The 17,675-nt window shown below is 50.1% G+C and overlaps 1 protein-coding gene across 4 annotated transcripts in view; it reads right to left on the reverse strand.

Moving 5' to 3' along the window:
* Rims3 (regulating synaptic membrane exocytosis 3) overlaps positions 1-17,675 on the reverse strand; it is a 40,658-nt gene that overhangs the window by 13,911 nt on the left and 9,072 nt on the right. For 2 of the 4 annotated variants that reach the window (XM_034503562.2, XM_034503561.2), the window contains exons 2-3: positions 9,697-9,883; positions 4,549-4,796 (exon numbers count right to left, since the gene is read on the reverse strand). In XM_034503562.2, coding sequence (XP_034359453.1) covers positions 4,549-4,765 — 217 coding nt within the window. In that variant the 5' untranslated portion in view covers positions 4,766-4,796; positions 9,697-9,883. Of the gene's footprint in view, positions 1-4,548; positions 4,797-9,696; positions 9,884-16,537; positions 17,284-17,675 lie in introns of those variants that run through there. The other 2 variants (XM_076934275.1, XM_076934276.1) reach the window with 2 other exon arrangements.

A 17,675-nucleotide genomic window follows, 5' to 3' on the forward strand; every position in this document is an offset into this window, starting at 1 on the left:
AGTCTGAAGTGGGGAGCATCATGAATGTCAGGTCAGACTCCAGGAGGGGTGGGGTAGCTAGCTTGACCAGGACTGATGTTGGATTTGAGAAGGTCCATAGCAGAACCACCCTTTAGCCTGTCTCTGTAGCTTCTGTTCAGGGGCCCCAGCCCCCTCCTCAGCCTGGCAGGAAACACAGGGCACTTTCCCTCTCTGAGTAGCACACCAGCCTGCCTGGGTTTCCATGGCAACCTCCTTAGCATTGCAGTGTGGTCCCTCTAGACAGCTCTCCTCCTGGGCGGGGGTGGGGTTGGGGGAAGACAGGCTGGGGTTTTGCAGGGACTCCCCTGCTAAAGCTTGATTGCTGAACAACTTGATGGGGAGGGAAGTAGCACTCAGATAGGACTGCACCAAAGGGGCCATTTGCTGCCACCAGTTACAGGCCCAAGAAAACTGTTAGTGGAGTGGCCAGCAAGAGTGCCTAGGACATAGTAGCAGCACATATACCCCTGAAGGCAGCCAATGAATGGTGAGCAGGGGAGGAATGTTCATGTCCCAGCTTAGAAAAGGGACGCCTCTATTCCTCCCATTTCTCCCCACTTACCCTTCAGGAAGTCCCCACAGAATGAGAGAAAGCCAAAGGGGCAAATTCCAGCAGATAGGGTGGTGGAGGGGAGGCACTGAGAACAGGGGACAGTGTGCTGAGGAATATATCTTCTAAATCCAGTGAAGCCTATCTAGTCTAGATAGCTAGAATAGCTAGCATCCAGGAATCATTCATTGTCTTACACGTGTGCCCGCACGCACACACACAGTTATTTTCGCTTGGACATATTCCTCTTACACATGCATAAGACAGACACACAGGAGTACTGACTATCATATATGTGACTATAATAACTTCATGTATGATATCATGTGTCGGTATGCAGGCCTTCCAGGTCTTGCATGGATACAGTGTACACTGTCAAACAGGTTGTATATATGTGATCTTTAATATCTAGAATTGAGACCATCTGCTCACCACACATAATGATGTCCACCCACCCATGTCGTGTGACCTACCATGGGACTCTTCTCTGTCCCTGACTCCTAACTGCCGAATCCCCTCTAACTCAGAAGACAGATGGCCGTGGGGGCTGAAAGTCACCCTGCCTCCCCCTCACATCCTCACCCCCTCAACACATGCCCTTTTGGAGCCTGGGAAAGCTCTGACCCATTTGGAAGTGAAATTACCTTCTTAGATAAGACTTGCCCAACCCAGTGTGAGCACCCATGAATGGGGGACTCCTGAAGGGCCAGAGATAAGTACTTCTCTAGGCCCCATCATTTCACTAATGAGGAGCCTGGGGGTTCTGATGCCAAAGAGCTGGAGCTAGCCAGGAGGCCCTCAGACTGCCTGCCTGATGACATGCCACCCCCTCCCCCTCCCAATGCTTCCTCTCTTGGAGGTATGACTCAGCAGAGATTAAACTCCTGCTTCTTCAGTTCCAGGGGGAAAGGTCTTGCAAACTTAGAGAGAAATCCTCCCACTGGCTTTGTTCTTGTTTAGCCTAAGCCCCTGCGGAACCAGGGAATAACTATAGTTCTTTCCCTCTAGAAAATCAGACCAAATGGTTGCAATAATTCAGTGTTCCCTGGAGAAAGCTTCCAAGAGCCATTCTCTCTGTGGCATCACATACAAAAGAGGGGCATCCATGGCCTGTAGCTATACTCTTTGGCATCTTCCAGAAGTCCCAAGCCCCTGACTCAGCCAGCTCAGGAAGGAGGGGCTCTGTCCTTGGTACTGGACATTTAGAAGGAGGTTGCTTCAGCCCAGCATGACCCTCTGTGGATTCAGCTTAATTAATGCTGGGACAGATTTTACATAGGTCCTAGGATCCCAAAACTCCTCACCCTTAATTGCTCTCACAATTCAGAGAACTGATAGATCTCAAAGGAGGTTGGGAGAGGACATCGTTAGCACCATTTTGCTGAAGAGGAAACAGCTCTGACTGGAAAGTGACTTTCCGACAGTTCCACAGAGAGCTATGGAGCCAGAGCTAGCCCTCTAAAGCACAGGGTGAGATTTTAGAGATCTGCATTAAGGAAGCATAGTGATAAACTAGAAGAGGGCAGACAGGCAGGGACCAGAGGGGCTGGTGTGACAGACTAGACAGGGCAAAGGAACAAAGAGGATCAGGCAGGGCTACAGCCAGCACAGGCTATTCATGACCTGGGAGGGTGGGGTTCTTGCAAGAGAAGATCCAGAGCCCCAAAAGATAGGCCCAGGAAAAGAATTCTTCCCGATTCCTCATAGCCAAGTTCTATAGGGAAGTAGAAGCCATTCTACTTGGGTCAACAGGGATCTCCTTCTGGGATCCAGAGCAGTAATCACTGGGTCAATATCCATGGTGAGGTACTTGTCTGATTCTCCCACACAGGAGGATGCTCCAAGATGAAGCACTGGCATACTCAAAGCTTGTACATGCATTCATACATGTGTATGAATGTATACACAGGCGCACAGATACACACACTCAAAGGCAGACAGACACACACACACACACACACACACACACACACGCGTGCGAGAGAGAGATAATAAAAATAAACCTTAAAAAAGTAGCAACATTTTGCTGCGTGTCTCCCACGTGCCAGTCACAAGAGGCCGTGTACCTCTGCACATTTATCCTATTCCCTGGTTCCACAGGGGCCTAGGCTGGACAGGAACGAAGCCAGTGGGAGGATTTCTTTGTGAGTTTGCAAGACCTTTCCCCCTAGAAGTGAATAGCTCTATAAAGCATATATTAACATCTTCAACAAACAGCAGGCTCAGAGAAGTGAAGCAGCCTGAACTGTCCATCTAGTAAATGGTGGGGTGTGGCCACCAAGGCCAGCCTGAGGTCATTCCCCAGGGAAGTGTCTCCTCCTCAGGCTCTGGAAGTCTTGTAGATAAATAAGTACCTCCGACTGGATGACCTCTAGGGCCCTTCCTGCTATGACACTCAGTGATTAGATGATTCACAGGGAACTGCACTTAGAACAGCATCTGGGCAATTCCCCCGGCCCTAGACCCTGAGCCCTCAGCTATGCCTTTACATACCACAAAGGCAAGGTACCCAGAGGCCATCATCACTGTCTGTCCCCAAGACAGCAGGTCTTCCTGGCATCTGCTCCCACCCCAGCCTGCTGCTGTCTGAAGCCAGATCTTTGTACCGACTCCCAGTGACGCAGGCCCTGCCTTGGCCTTAGAGACTGTCTCTCCCAGTCACTTTGCATAGGAGACTTCTTTGTGTCTGAGGCTGGATTCCTGTGCTTAAACCACCAGACTCCAACCTCTAGGGTTCAACACCTCTATCATCTTCTCATTCTAATCCTCAGCTTGGTTTCATCCCAGCCCCCCCACCGTGTTCCAGTCCAGCTCCCCACCTCTCTGCTCCCTACTCTCAAGCCTACACTGCCCAGCCAAAGGCACTAATAGCCCCCATACCCCCTTCTTATCGAGCCTTTTCCTGAGCAGAAACCACAAGGGATCCTGAGCACTGGAAAAGACCATCCCCTGTATTCCTGAAGATGGCTTTGTAAACATCTATTTTAAGGTCTGGAAAAGCACCCCCAAATACCAGCCCCAGTGGAGCACCTCAGAGCATCCTCCCTGGATGCTCCAACATTCTACCCTTCCCCACCCCCGTCCAGCTGCCTACTTGAAGGTTTTTGGGGGAAGTTGTTACTCTGAGCAAAATAAGCCGGAAGAGATTTAAAACAAAGCCAGCTGGTGTCTGGACCAGTGCCACGAACTGAAGGGGTCTGGGTTGAAAGAGCTGGTTCCTCAGTGTCGTGGGGGCCCACATGTGGCTGTGTGACACAAGGTGGGTGCCTCCAAGTCTGAACATAACTGGGATTCTATAGCCAGCCATCTGAGAATGTATGCTACGTATATGAGGATTTATCAGCTAAGACATACGTATAGCTTTGTGAGGCACAGGTATGTACATCTGAGGGATGTGGGTCTTTTTGTCTGTTCAGAGGACCACATTTTAGAGCTTAATGTGACCATGGACAGTGTAATGAAGAGTCACTGGTCCATGTTTTCCTGGCAGCGTAAGAGGCGTGCTGAGTAAACACACCCTCTGAGTATGCCACCGCACAAGCCATGTATTTGTCTCTGTCTCGTGTGACTTTGCAACACCTATGTATGACTATGCAAAGTGTATTTGTGGGGCTATTTGTCCTTAGGGAACTAAGAACTGACAAATGTGATCATGAGGTTGTGTGTCTGTAAAAGCGTGGAGTCCCTTAGCATGGTTGTTTCTTATAAATGTACACATCTGTTCGTGGAGGCAGGAACTAGGAAGGGCAACTGGGCCTTGAGTCCAGACTCCACCACCCTGTGCTGTGCGGTCTGGAGTACCTGACTTTTCCTCTCTGGGTGGTTACTGCCTGCTAGTGAGGACCACAGCATCGCACACACACCGGCCCATACAGCACCTGCAGAGTATGCACCTCCTCTTCGTCTCTGGGGTCTCAACAACAGCACATGCCCCTCCTCCCCCACTTTCCCCATTTCTTTGTGCCCACACCCCTCACCAGGCTGGGGGAGCTGCAGTGTGCTTTTGCTCCATTGGGTCAGACCAACGATAGCCACCATCTTGGCACCCAGGCTGCTGCGCCGTTTCTTGGCTGTGCTGGTCCCGGCCCCACCTCCAGCTTGCTGGGATCCACAGATCTCACCGCTGATGCTGGAGCTCCTTACGACATTCCTGGAGGCCCCAGCCGAGGCTGGACCAGGCTCCCCGTTAAACATGGTCCCCGGGATGGCAGGGCTTCAGGAAATTCTGAAAGTGGGTGGGAAAAAAAGGGATTCCATATGAGACCCCTGTGACTCTCCTGCAACCCCACTGCTGACTAACTGTGGGAGCTTGGGTCATCACTTGGCTTCTCTGAGGTAGTAAGGATGAAATGAACAAATCTCCAACTGACTCAATAAATGAGGGCAGGGTCACTTGTCTAATGTGTAGGAGGCCTGGGGTGTGACCCCCCTCCTCCCCACACACCCAGTGTTGCTGCAATCAAAGCCAAGGCCAGCAACCTGACTTTCTGGGTACAGTGCTTGCTGCCAAGCCTGACCTCAGTTCTACTGCTGGAACTTACATGGTCCTAGGGAATCTCATCTTCCAAAAGCTGACCTTTAACCTTCCCACAGTAACTATGCCACACGCATACCAGCACCAACTTTAAATAAACATGTAATTTAAATTTTTTTTTTTTTGGTTTTTTTTGAGACAGGTTTTCTTTGTGTAGCCCTGGATGTCCTGGAACTCACTCTGTAGACCAGGCTGGCCTCAAACTCTAAAATTTCTTAATATATAGAGAACAAGTGGGACTTTTAGTGTTTGGCATGGATAAACAGCAGATGCCCATTTGGCAGTAGACACTGAGGCTGGGGTGGAACTCTAATGGCTCCCATACAAATGCTGGGTGACACTGTGACCAAACGTGTTACAGTTTTTATAAATCTCTCGGCAAAATAAAATTAAAAAAAAAAAAATCAAAGCCCTTCTACTTCTCAGGGTAGCTGTAAGGATTAAATTAGCAAGTATTTGCAAAATGCAGAGAACAGTCCCAAGGCAGGTTGCTCTCCTATCAAGTGACAAGGACAAAAGTCTATGCAGTCTGAGGAACAGCTTCTCCTTCCGAAAGGCGCTGGCCCAGAAAAGTCTACAGTGGAGTCAAAAATCAGTTCCCCACACTGCAGAGGCCTCGCTTTCGGCGTTTACTCCAGCTCCGCTTTGCGCTCTTAAAAAATAACTGGACTTGCACTGTAAACACAATTCTAAGCCCTGGTACTTCTCATCTCACATCATATCGTAAGCATTTCCCAATGTCATTAACACTTTGTATAAATGTTTCAATGCCACTGTAATCGTCCCTTGTACAGACGGCACATAATTGACTTAAATATTTCAATGCAGTTTCCTCTTGAATCTGATCCAAATTTCTCTCTTCTCTCTTTTAAATAAAGACTGAAGCCAGGCGTGGTGCTTCACGCCTGTGATTCCAGTGCTGGAGAGGTGGAGGCAGGAGGATCAGGTCACTAGACTGGGCTACTAAGACCTGGCCTCACATAAAACAAGCAAAGACTGAGATGAACATCTTTCTATGCAGGTTCTGCTGATTGCCTTAGGAATGGACTGACTGGCAGTGGTAGAGTGTAGAACACCCAACCCTCTCCCTGCTGGCTGGCAGACAAGGGTTTTGGCCAAGTGCTACCCTGCCTGTTGCTTCGGAGACAGAGACTGATTAGTTTTAGGCCACTGGCTTTCTCCTCAGCAAGTCATTTGTTCAGGAGTAGACATCTGACCACTGCTCAATTCACCTTAGGAATGGTAGAGCCCTGCCCCCTCCCAACTCATACTCCTCCTCCCCCAGCACAACCCCAGGCAGAAGCCTGTGCTGCCGAGGAGCACAGCACACGGCACAGAGAAGACCTGGAGCCTGCTGTCCTCTGGCACTCAGTTCAGAAAGAATGTCTTTTCTCTTGCTTAAGCCAGTTTGAATCAGTGTTCTCCATTATATCCAAAAGCATGCTGCCTGATATTAGGGCTTTAAAAAAAATTCTTGGACTATATTGCTAAATCCCTTTCCAAAGTATAAAAATTTACTGTCCTCATTAACTGCATTCAACAAATGTTTAATTTCCTAAAATTCCAAGGCCAAGACTGAGTGCCAGGGATACAGCAGTGAGCCAGGCCCACTCAGTCCTGCCCTCCCAAGACCTCCAGTCCAGGAGGGGAGACAGACAGTAAATAACTAATTATACCATTAAATATTTAATGCTGGTTACGATAAGAGCCAGGGAAGAGGAGGACAGAGGACTCTGAGAACACTCTGGGGGAGGGGATGGCAGGTGTCATGGCCCTCTCTTACACAGGGCTGGGGTCTCTTTGTGTTTGTATGTGTATGTGTGGGAGCCAGAGACTGGTGTCTAGCCTCAGCCTCAACCCTTCTCTACCTTATTTTGTAAGACAGGTCTCTTACTGTACGTGGAGTTCGGTCATTTGGCCAGACCAGCTGGGGAGCTGACCTCAGGCCCGCATATTTGCATAGCAAGTCCTTTACTTACTTAACCATCTCTCCAGCCCCAGAAGTTGGGGTCTCCAGCTACCACTGGCTCTGTGACCTGGCTGTTAAGTCCAAGGCCACATTAGTTGGCTGTGCTCTGGCACAGTAAGAAAGCCACCTCTTTGTTCTCTGTACCGCCCCGCTTCTATGTTGGCATCCAGTCTTCCTGGACTGGCTGTGCATCCCAGGGGTCGAGGACATTTTGCTTGAGAGACTCTGAATTTTCCAAAGGATGTAGAAGAGGAGGGGAAGTAAAGGGGGGGGGGGGGAGGGGACTTTTTTCTGGCTGCTGAAGAAGACAGTCTCCATGTCACTGAGGACAGCTACTGATCCTCCTGTTACAAGGCTCCTGCCAACCGACCCAGTGAATTAAGGCTGAAGATAAGGGGTGAGTTAAGGCCTCCTTCTGCCGTCTTTGGGGGTGTGGGGACTGCTTTCCTTGGTGGTGCTACAGAGTCTGGGGTTGTATTTCTCTATCCCCCATCAGCCTTAGAGCTAATGGAAAGTCTCTGTGGCGTGTGGTAATCTCTTCTGTTTAGTTTCCAGCTCTTGTGCCAGTCTGCATGGGTTTGGGGGTATCTGTACAGTCTTCTGGTGGAAGATGGGGCAGGGCTTATCTGATGCTGTGACTGCCACAGTGTGAGTTTAACTTGCCCACTGCAGTAGCTTTGCAAGATGCCTCATTATCTCTTCATAGCAGATGAGAGCAACGAGTCTCAGAGAAGCAGAACAGCTCGTCCCACTCTGTTAGGACATGGCACAGCTTGGGCTAGGACCTGGGTCTCCTATGTCTATAAAGAGGCCTACATGCCCAGCAGCCCCTGCCCCTCCATCCAGACCTCATCCAAAGGCAAAGGTCCATCCTGAGTCTCTGGGTTCTTTGAGAAAACTGCAAGCAAAGTATCTATGATGAGAAAGCCCAAGCTTCCCAAGCCAAGCACCTAAGGGGCAGAGATCCTAGGTTATAGGTAGAGAGGCAAACACATCTCTGGTGAGCCTCCAGAACACTTGAGGGGTGAGAAGGGACAGAATTCCAGACCGTGCCAACCTGGGAGCTTGTGTTTCTTCATGAATAACAAATGGACTGACAAGCAGACTGACATCCAGGGCTCTACTGTAAAGAGCCATGCTCTCATCTTCAAGCACCCGTCTGAAGTACGGACGAGTGCTTAGGTGACCCTAGCTTGCAGGCTACTCCTCAAGAAGGCAGGAGGAACCAGACACAAAGTGCTAGGCCTGAGGTCATGGGCACACATCTTACTACAGAAACCTAGGAGAGCTGGGCATTGGGATGTGGGTCAGAAGAAGCAGATTCCTCTCATCTCTTCTTTCTGGGTCTTGGTTTCCTCATCTTTGCGTTAAATGGAGGGTGTCACATCAGGTACTCTGGGAAGATCCTTTTGTTGAGGCAACTGTGAGGCTAATGCTGCAGGGGCAGGTGCAGAAAAGAACTCAGCTGGCAGAGTGCTTGTCTAGCTGGCACGCCTGTAACCTCAGCACTTGGGATGTAGAGACAAGAGGATCAGAAGTTCAAGGTCATCCATAGTTCCCTGAGTTCCGAACCACCTGGGCTACATCAGACTCTGTCTCAAAACAAGAAGCCATGGCAGAAGATGACAACAATGACACATCTCTAAGTCCTCTCTGCAGGGAAGCCAGAGACACAGGGACCAATCACATCAGGCCTCAGAGGAAGTCGGTCTTTGTACCGCAACCCCAAGCCATCAGATCACAAGGATTTGGAAGGAAAGGCAGCAGAGCCGGGTATAATGAGGCCCTAATATAATCCAGAACATAGCATACTGATGGTCTCAATGGTTGCTGAATGAACTACATCCTTTTCATGAAGGTCACATCAGCATCCCCCTGCTTGTGCAGGCAGGCTCTCTCCCTGCCCAGTTCATGACTCTTCAAGGCTGTGATCCTCTTGTGGGATCCCTGACTTGCAAAGGCCTCACTCGGCAGTGTTCTGTGATGACGCCCACCCACTACACAGCAGCAGAGGAGCTGGTTCCAATGGAAGATACTCAGGAATGGGCCTAGTGCTTCCTTTTCTGCCCTGGCAGCTGAACCTCTACCTGGGATCTTGCTAACCCAAGGGACTCCACAGTTCCTGGAGCAGCTCTCAAGGCCCTCCCAAGCCCCCTGCAGCCAAGCAGCTTTCCTTGGCAATCAATGAAGCACCCAAAAGCTTAAGATGGTGAACTTACCACCTGCTCTTATAACATGGAGGACCAGGGGCCTCATCCCAGGGTGCCTGTAACATTATGCAGGAAAGGACTGCAAGTGACTGAGGCTCATCCATCTTTCCCTACTATCTGCCTACAGCAATAGTCCACTTCATTCCCAGAGGCCTGACAGACCTCAGAAGGCCCTCAACACAGTGCTCCAGGACCAGCACAGGAGAGCAGCCTCGGAGCCCAAACTGGTGTGCCCTCAATACTCCACCCTTTCGACATCGGGGAGGGGGAGGGAGACCAAGGCCTGGGATGAAAGAGAGATGCATCCAAGGCCATCCTCCAATCCTTCTAAAGCCCAGATTCCCATCACCTGTCAGGGACTCCCTCCCTCCCTCCTCCCCTCCCTCTCACCTAGAAGGAATGGTAAACTCACCAAGATGCTGAGTCTGAGAGTGGTGCTCCACATGTGGTGCTCCACATCACAAGGGGCTGTGCTCTCTCAACAGCACCCCCTAGGGAATCTGCACAAAGCTTCACTTCTGCTGAGATACCAACTTTCAGAAAAGGAGGTAAAGGCAATCAGGGCAGGCTTCCTGGAGGAAGAAACGTGATGACAGGGTCTGCAAGGAAACAGAATTGAGCACAAAAAGACAGCCAATTGAGGCCTCTGTCCCTAGGGAATTCTAGCAGTTGCCTGAGGGGAAACAGAGGCTGAAGGCAGCTGTGGGATACTGAGCAAATCTTTCCAATTTTCAGATTTTATTTCCTCCTCTTGTTTTGCTTTCCGTTTGTTTGTTTTGCTTTTTTAAGGCCTTGAACTCAGAGCTCCGTCTGCCTTAGAGACAGACTCAAGTAGCCCAGGTTGACTTCCAACTCATTATAGTTAAGGATAACCTTGAACTCCTGCTCCTCTTGCCTCCAAATCCTAAGTGTGGGATGACAGGCAGGTGTAGGTGCCACTACAGTCTCTAATACATGAAGGACCCATGCAGGCCAGAATGCTCCGGAGCCCTGGGCCCATCCCCCTGCCTTCTATCTGCTCTCGGTACAACCCCTAGCACTTGTTTGTCCCCTTAGACTAGTGGTTCTCAGCCTTCCTAATGCTGCAGTCCCTTAACAAAGCTCCTCATGCTGTGGTGACCCCCAACCACAGTTATTGTTCCTACTTCATAACTGTAACGTTGCTACTGTTACGAGTCATAATGTAAATATCTGTGTGTTTTGATGACCTTAGGTGACCCCTGTGAAAGGGCTCAAACCCTCAGCTTGAGAACCACTGCCACAGACACAGTGCCATAACCAGCAGTTGGGTGGGAGACACTCCCAATTCTGAGAAAACCGTCCAGAGTCCCAAGCCTTGTCTCCACCTGGACCTACTCAGCTTTCCCAGCTGACTATGGATCAGATGGGTCAACAAAAGATGATGGAAAAAGACAAAACAAACAAATAACAAAACAAACAAAAACCCGAAAAGCACGTGCACAGGAGCTAGGCAGTGTGACAACCAAGCCTGCCACTCATAAGCAGTGTTAGAGAGTTTCTATCTCCAACCCCCAGCACATGGCTCATCTTCCCTAAAGTGGGATGACCACGTGTGCTCTGCTCTAGGAGTGTTAGATAAAAGGTTACAAAACAAGATTGGTACTGCTCGCTGCCCAGCTGGGCAGTTACCTGCTTCTGTGACTGATGGTGCCTGGAACATGGTGAACGCATTTCCAGGATTAATTCCTACCCCCATGTGCAGCCTGTTCAGAGGGAGGCCCAGGGGCTAATACGATCACCCACAACCACCACTCTAGGTGTGTGGGATACATATGCACCTCTCAGGTGTGATGGCGGGTAGCTATATCAGTATCTATCTATCCAGAGTCCTTGACAGATGCTAGAGCTGGTGCCTAAGAACCCTGCCTCAAACCCTGGTAGAGGGCCTAACTCTAGCCCCTCCTTCCTCTACCTACGGAGTGGTGGGAGGATGACAGGGGTTGGTGTGTGGTGGGGAGGCAGGTTAGTCCAGAAAGCACAGGCTGCCAGGATTGGGGAGTATACCTCACCTAATCTAATGTGGAGACCTCTGTCTTTCCAGACAACACCCCCAACACCCCCCCACACACACACATACACACACACACACACACACACACACACACACTGGGTGTGGGGGAGAGAGAGCACATAATTTCAAACGTGACAGCATCATACAGACCCACAAAGCTGCTACCCACATTTTAGAGACAGGAACATCATGTGTTCACGGATTTGCACATGCCCCAAACAAGATGCTCACCCACACAAAGACACATAGAAGCGGCCACACAGCTATTTGGATTCTGTGTACACACCTCACAGAGTCACATGCAGTGTCTCCTCCCCTTGGCGCTGCCCAGTCAGAGGAGCAACAGCAAAGCCCCTTGCTTCCATTGGCAGAAAGCGAGACGTTGTCTTACCCCACTCCTGGCTCCCTAGGCTGAGGCTCATACACCAGCTTGGAGCAGGCTCTTGCATGAGCTTGAACACATACACATTCATACACACTCCAACCCCCAACCCCGCTCTCCTGGCCCCATCTCTGAGAGACCAGACAAAGAAGCTCATCGGTGAGGCTTGTGGTAAAGAGATGGTTAGGCTGGCAGGGAACAGCTGCTGTCACCATGGCTACCAGCTGACCCACTTCTCCTCCACCCAGACCGGCCCACCCAGCCCAGGCAAGGCAGTTACAGGCAGCTTTGGGTAAGGTTGGAGCCCTTTCCCATCACACTCAGAAAAGGAACAGCTCTCTGAGGGTGTGATAAAGGATGAGCTGAGACCCACAGGCCTTCCTATGATGGAAGGCACTAGGCTCCACACAGTCCCTGCGAGCAGAGCACTGAAAATATGTTCCTGAGAGATCTGTGTTCTCCCATCATCTGGGTCTCTCGCCTCAGAGCACTACCCAGGCCCTGGACACATTCTCAATCACAGCCCTCACAGTGATGCTGGGCAGAGTGGTCACATGCCTCCCTCTGTCCCAGGGCTCAGTGTTCCCACAAGTCCAGCAGACCCTGGGCCAGGGGACAGGCATATGGAAAGCAAGGGCCACCTCCTGCTTCCTTCCAGGCTCAGAGCTAACATCTGCCTTCTCCCAGCCAGGGGACTCCCGAGGACATGGCTCTGTGTATCTCCTCAGAACCAGCAACTTAGAACAACTCAGCCTCTAGGATGGTCAGTCACAGAAAGAGATAGTTTTTACATAAGATTGACCCCAGCCATCTCATATCCTTCCCCTGGCCCTGACTACAGTCCCTGAATCCCCTCACCCCCCCATAGGTCCCACTATATCCTGGCTTCTTGCCCTATCCTGTAATAAGACCATACTAACTTCTTTTCATTCTTCACAAGTGCCACTGTGTCTTCTCTGTTTACCTGGGATAGTCTTCTACATCGTTCCCCTACCGCCATGTTCCAAGAGCTGCATGCTTGTCTGCCCCTCCACCCTTGCCTACCTGATTCCTACTCTTCCCTAAGTTCCCCTTTGAAGGTCATCATTCCTAGCTATCTTCCAGGGCAAAGTCAGTCCCCTCCTGCTGCTCCAGAACTCTGGTCAGTCCTTGAAAGTTATGGGTTAAAGTCCTGAGGCCCTGTACCTTGAGTGTGGCCTTGATTGAAAATGTGATCTTTGCAGATGTGATTAAAGTCAGCCTGAAAGGTGGTGGGGGTAGGACTGTCCCTACTCCAGCTCGTAACCCTGCGGGAAGACAGCACTGAGCAGAGGCGAAGGAAGACTGCTATGTAAGTCCAGACTGGAGTCAGCAAGCCAAGGATTGCCAACAGCCACCAGAAATCGGCCTGTCAGACACCTTGATTTCCAACTCCCAACCTCCAGAACTGTGGGAGAATCCAGGCTGCTCTGAGCTGTCTTATTTGTGCTATTTTGTCTCAGCAGCCCTGAGAAATGGATATACTGCAGTCTGTAACTTGTTCAGCGCCTGTCTTCTATACCCAGCCTCAGGCTGCGAGCTGCTTAAAAACAGAACTGTGTTCTTCATCCGAAGTCCCCAGTACCTGGCATGGGTCTGGAAACATAGCAGGGCTCTGTAAATATTTATTGAAAAAATGAGTGGCAACCAAAAGTACTAAATGAACACTGATGGAGACAGGATCCATGAGTCAGTTTCATTTTCTTCATGTGACATATTGTGTTGTCTAAAGCTACTACTTTAGAAACTACATTAATGCTATAATAAAGGAAAAACAATAAATATTTTCCTTTCTAAAACATATGCTAAAATAAAGACATTTCCACTCATGTGTGTTCTCAGATGGCGACGAGTTCTGCTCCATGCTTGATGACTGCTTTCTATGGGTTAATCCATTCCTCCTTGGGTTGCCAGAGTACTTTCTGCAGAGTTACAGAGCTGAAGCTCAGGGATCTGGGAGGGTAGAGATTCCAGGTGGGAAGGCTACACTGTCTTCTTGGCCATCTCCACTATCCACTCCTCCACCATAGACTGTGGAATCTGGCCAACATGGCGGCCACCACCTGATGGTGCTAAACTTGGCATCTGAGATCACCCTCCCATATCCTGGCAACAGGCCATGCACCAATACAAACAGTATACTCAATGAACACACCAATCAGTGCTTCTCGGGCTCAGATGCAGACACAAATCACCTAGGGGTCATGCTGATTCTGGCTGTGGGGATCACAGGTGGAACCTGAAATTCTGCAGTTTTCACCGGCTTGCTACTGGCCTGTGGACCATGGACTCAGAACTCATGGACCTGAGATGCCAGGGGAAAACTCTGGGTTTTCTGTAAAAAGAAAAAACACTGTAGGATGGGGAGAACCAGAAACAGTATCAGGAAGAAGTATGGGGGCCACTGTATAGGAAAACAGTAGGAACCACTGGGAAGGGCAACAGAGCAGCCATGTTCAGAGGCTCAAGAGCAGAGTATAGCAGAGGAGAAGGTAAATGCAGCGCAGAAGAGGGAACTGGAAAGAGCGCTTACAAGCAGTCAATGAGGGGCCCTGACTATGGAGCTAAGAAGCATGTCTTTTAATCCCATAGGAGTGAAATCTAACAAGATGTAAGCACCATGCTTTCCAGAGATCAATCTAGCACTGCGTGAAGAATCAGAAACAAGCTGATCGAGGGAACAGCTGCTCCATAAAGGTTGGAAGGACTGTACTGCTGCCCTGCATGAGGAAAGAGGAAAGGGGGGTCAGGGATGGGGCTCAGGAGCCACCAGAGGGGGTAAAGGGACACATTTTGGAGAAGGGAGTAAGAAGCATCCACGCTGATTTATAGGGAAGATGGAAGTGTATAGTGCCGTCATCAGAGCCTGAGGTCCCTGAGGGCAAACCTGGCCAAAGGGAAAAATGGGTCAGAAGGAGCCTAAGCCAACACTGCAGTTTACGGGTGTAGGAGACACTGGGTGGGAAGCAGAGCTTCCTGTGACCTCAGGAGACCTACATGAGTGAGCAGGAATGAGTGTGCCCCCAGAGAGAGAGGGGGATACTCAGGAGAGAGTAAAGATGAGGACAGGGTCAGAGGTGTAACCCACAATAAAAGGCATGAGACCTGCAGAGGGACAATGGGCAGTTCAAAGTCGGAGAAGCCGAGCATGGTGCTTCAGGCCTGCTATTCCAACATTTGGGAGCCTGAGGCACAAGGAATCCCCTGAGTTCAAGGTAGTCTGTGCTGCAGAGTGAGTCCCTGTCTCTCTTTTTCTGAAGTTTGTTTGGATTTTATTTTGTTTTGTTTTGAGATAGGGTTTCTCTGTGTAGCCCTGGCTGTCCTGGAACTCGATCCATCTACCAGGCTGGCCTAGAACTCAGAGATCTGACTGCCTCTACCTCTAGAGGGTATTATGCTGGGATTAAAGGCATTTTTTAAAAATTAAAAAGTAAGATGCCCTAAGAATACAGATGGCCAATCCTATACCACCTCCCTCTAGAGACCACAGACAGGTCTGCCTCAGAAGCAGAGGCTAAAGGGGATGCTAACTGATGAACTGACTGGATGGATAGGATCCTGCTATATAGACAAGGCTAGTCTTGCACCTTTTTACCCAAACCTCTAGGATTACAATTGGGTACCACCACATCCAACAGGAAAGGTAGAATTTGGATTGGCAGGGAAGGGTCTGATACCCTGGAGAAGGCCTGGGCTGCACTAGGATCCTGGGGACCATGGGGCTCCCAAACATTTAATACTTTTCAGCCCAGCACTAAAAGAACAATTGCAGCACCCCCAAGCACATGTAAAGTACACCTACATAGCCACAGAACTCCCAGGCAGACCAGAGATACAGGGGAATAGGTGTTTGGCTCTGTCTCACAGCAGGTAAGCACATCATTTCTCATCCAGCGGGACCCCTGCGAGAATAAGCAGAAGTCCTACTAACAGTATGGTGAGTACTACAAACAAATGTGTAAACTAGGACCAACCCGGGGCAAACATCCTGAAAGATACCTGTCTCATCTCAGGAAGACACTCTTCTGCTTCCCACACTCCCCCTTCCTAGATGGAATGAAAAACCCACAGGGTGTCCTGGCAGAAACAGGTAAACTCTTCAGGGGGCAGAGGGACTGCTAATGGTATTAGCCTCAAAGCCTTTCTCTCCTTAGCCAGCTCCCACTTGAGCAAAGAGGCTCAGTCGGGCAGCATCGGCAGCACCAAGGACAGCGGCCAGCGCACACTCCTGCTTGCCCCGCCCCGGTCAGGGCTGCCTTCCAAGCTGATCAATATTTCATGGAGGGAAGGGGCTCCAGTTACCAGCCCTGCACCAAGCCGGAAGGCGCCGCCGCTGTGCCCATTGCCCACCCTGGGGACCTTCCTCTCTTATCCAGCACAGCTTCAGCTGACCTGGTCACAGACAGAAACTGCCTCTCTTCCTTCATCCTCAGGTCTCTTTCAGGCCTGTGAAACAAACACCTTCACCCAGAGCTAGACACACACTGTTCAAAGAAGGCCACATGCACAAACATCAAGTACAACCACACCCAGCATGCAAGCTACCAGAACAGGTCACTCAGGCATGAAGCACAAGCATTCATGGAGCACACACATGCGCACAGATACACATCATTGTGCATCACTGACACACATCACACACATCAGAGATGTAATGAGCACAGACCCACATACGCATTGCACCCATTAGATCTACACACACACACACTCAAATGACTCAGGAAAACTCCCTCAGAGAACCTGAAACATATCACATGAGGAGGGTCAGTGAACTGCAGACATAGACACACACACTCCATCTTGACAGTGACACCTTCTCACCATGAATACACAGCACACACCCACGTTCTGCCCAGGCTCCCACTTTCCTGGTGCCCATGGCAAGGTGTGACTGTGACTAGGCAGGACACAGACAGACCCTTCTCTTTTCCTCCTTCCCTTCTGCAGTCTTTGCTCTGGACTTGAGCCCTGTCGAGAAAACTAGTTCTGTGGCGTTCTTGGTCGCTGCAGTTCAGCCCTCAGGGACAAACAGGCACAGAGAGGTGTGTAGAAGAAGGAGTTTGGAAATGGGGGCCCTGGAGAATCCAACGCTCCTTAGCTCTGTTGTCCTAGGGCTCCAAGCTCTGGGACACGAAGCTCTGAGGACTGTTTCCCTTGCCTGCAACTCCCAAAGCCTCACTGCAGCCTGGGGCTCCAGGCTCCTAGGGAGCTCCCAAGTCAGTGTTGTGTATGGAGACAGGAGGACCATGATGCTAGAGTCCATCCTATCACACTATCCTAAGTCCTGGTCTGGAGTGAGTCTCTCCTGCCCCCATCCAGACATCTCAACACCAACAGGCCCTTTCAAGCAGGTTTTGGGGACCACACACAAATTCTCCTGTCTGCAGGAGACCACTGAAGAGTCCCAAAGCACAACCACCCCTCCAAAAACAACAAAACAAAACAAACACACAAACAAAAACCCAAAACAAAACCAAGGAACAGCCCAAGCCAGAGCTGGTGGGGCAGTTCAGTGAGAAAGCATTTATGAGGGCCTGGGTTTGCTCCCCAACACCACCAAAAAGAAAGGAAGGGAGGAGAGGGAAGAGGAGGAAGAGGAAAAAGAGGAAGAGGAGGAGGGGAGGAGGAAGAAGAGGGGGAAGAAGAGGAAGAAGAGGAAGAGAATGAGCCTGGGCACAGAACAAGCAGAGGAGAACAGGCCAACGCAGCAGGAGAAGCCTTCAATATTTTTAGGCAGACGGAAGGGACAACTTCCAAGACTCCCCGCCCCCAGCACAGTCCTGCATTCTCCACACATTAGTGTGCCACACTGATGACTTCTGCCTAACCCCAGTCTCCTGTCCATTATTTTCTTTAAATTGACACTTTCAACTTAAATGAATTATTTTAAATAGAAATTCTGTTGCTACTATAAACAGAAAAGTCAATATCACCTTTAATAAATAGGAAAAGACTGCAA

This window comes from Arvicanthis niloticus, chromosome 5 (assembly GCF_011762505.2).
Source record: "Arvicanthis niloticus isolate mArvNil1 chromosome 5, mArvNil1.pat.X, whole genome shotgun sequence".
Lineage (NCBI taxonomy): Eukaryota > Metazoa > Chordata > Mammalia > Rodentia > Muridae > Arvicanthis > Arvicanthis niloticus.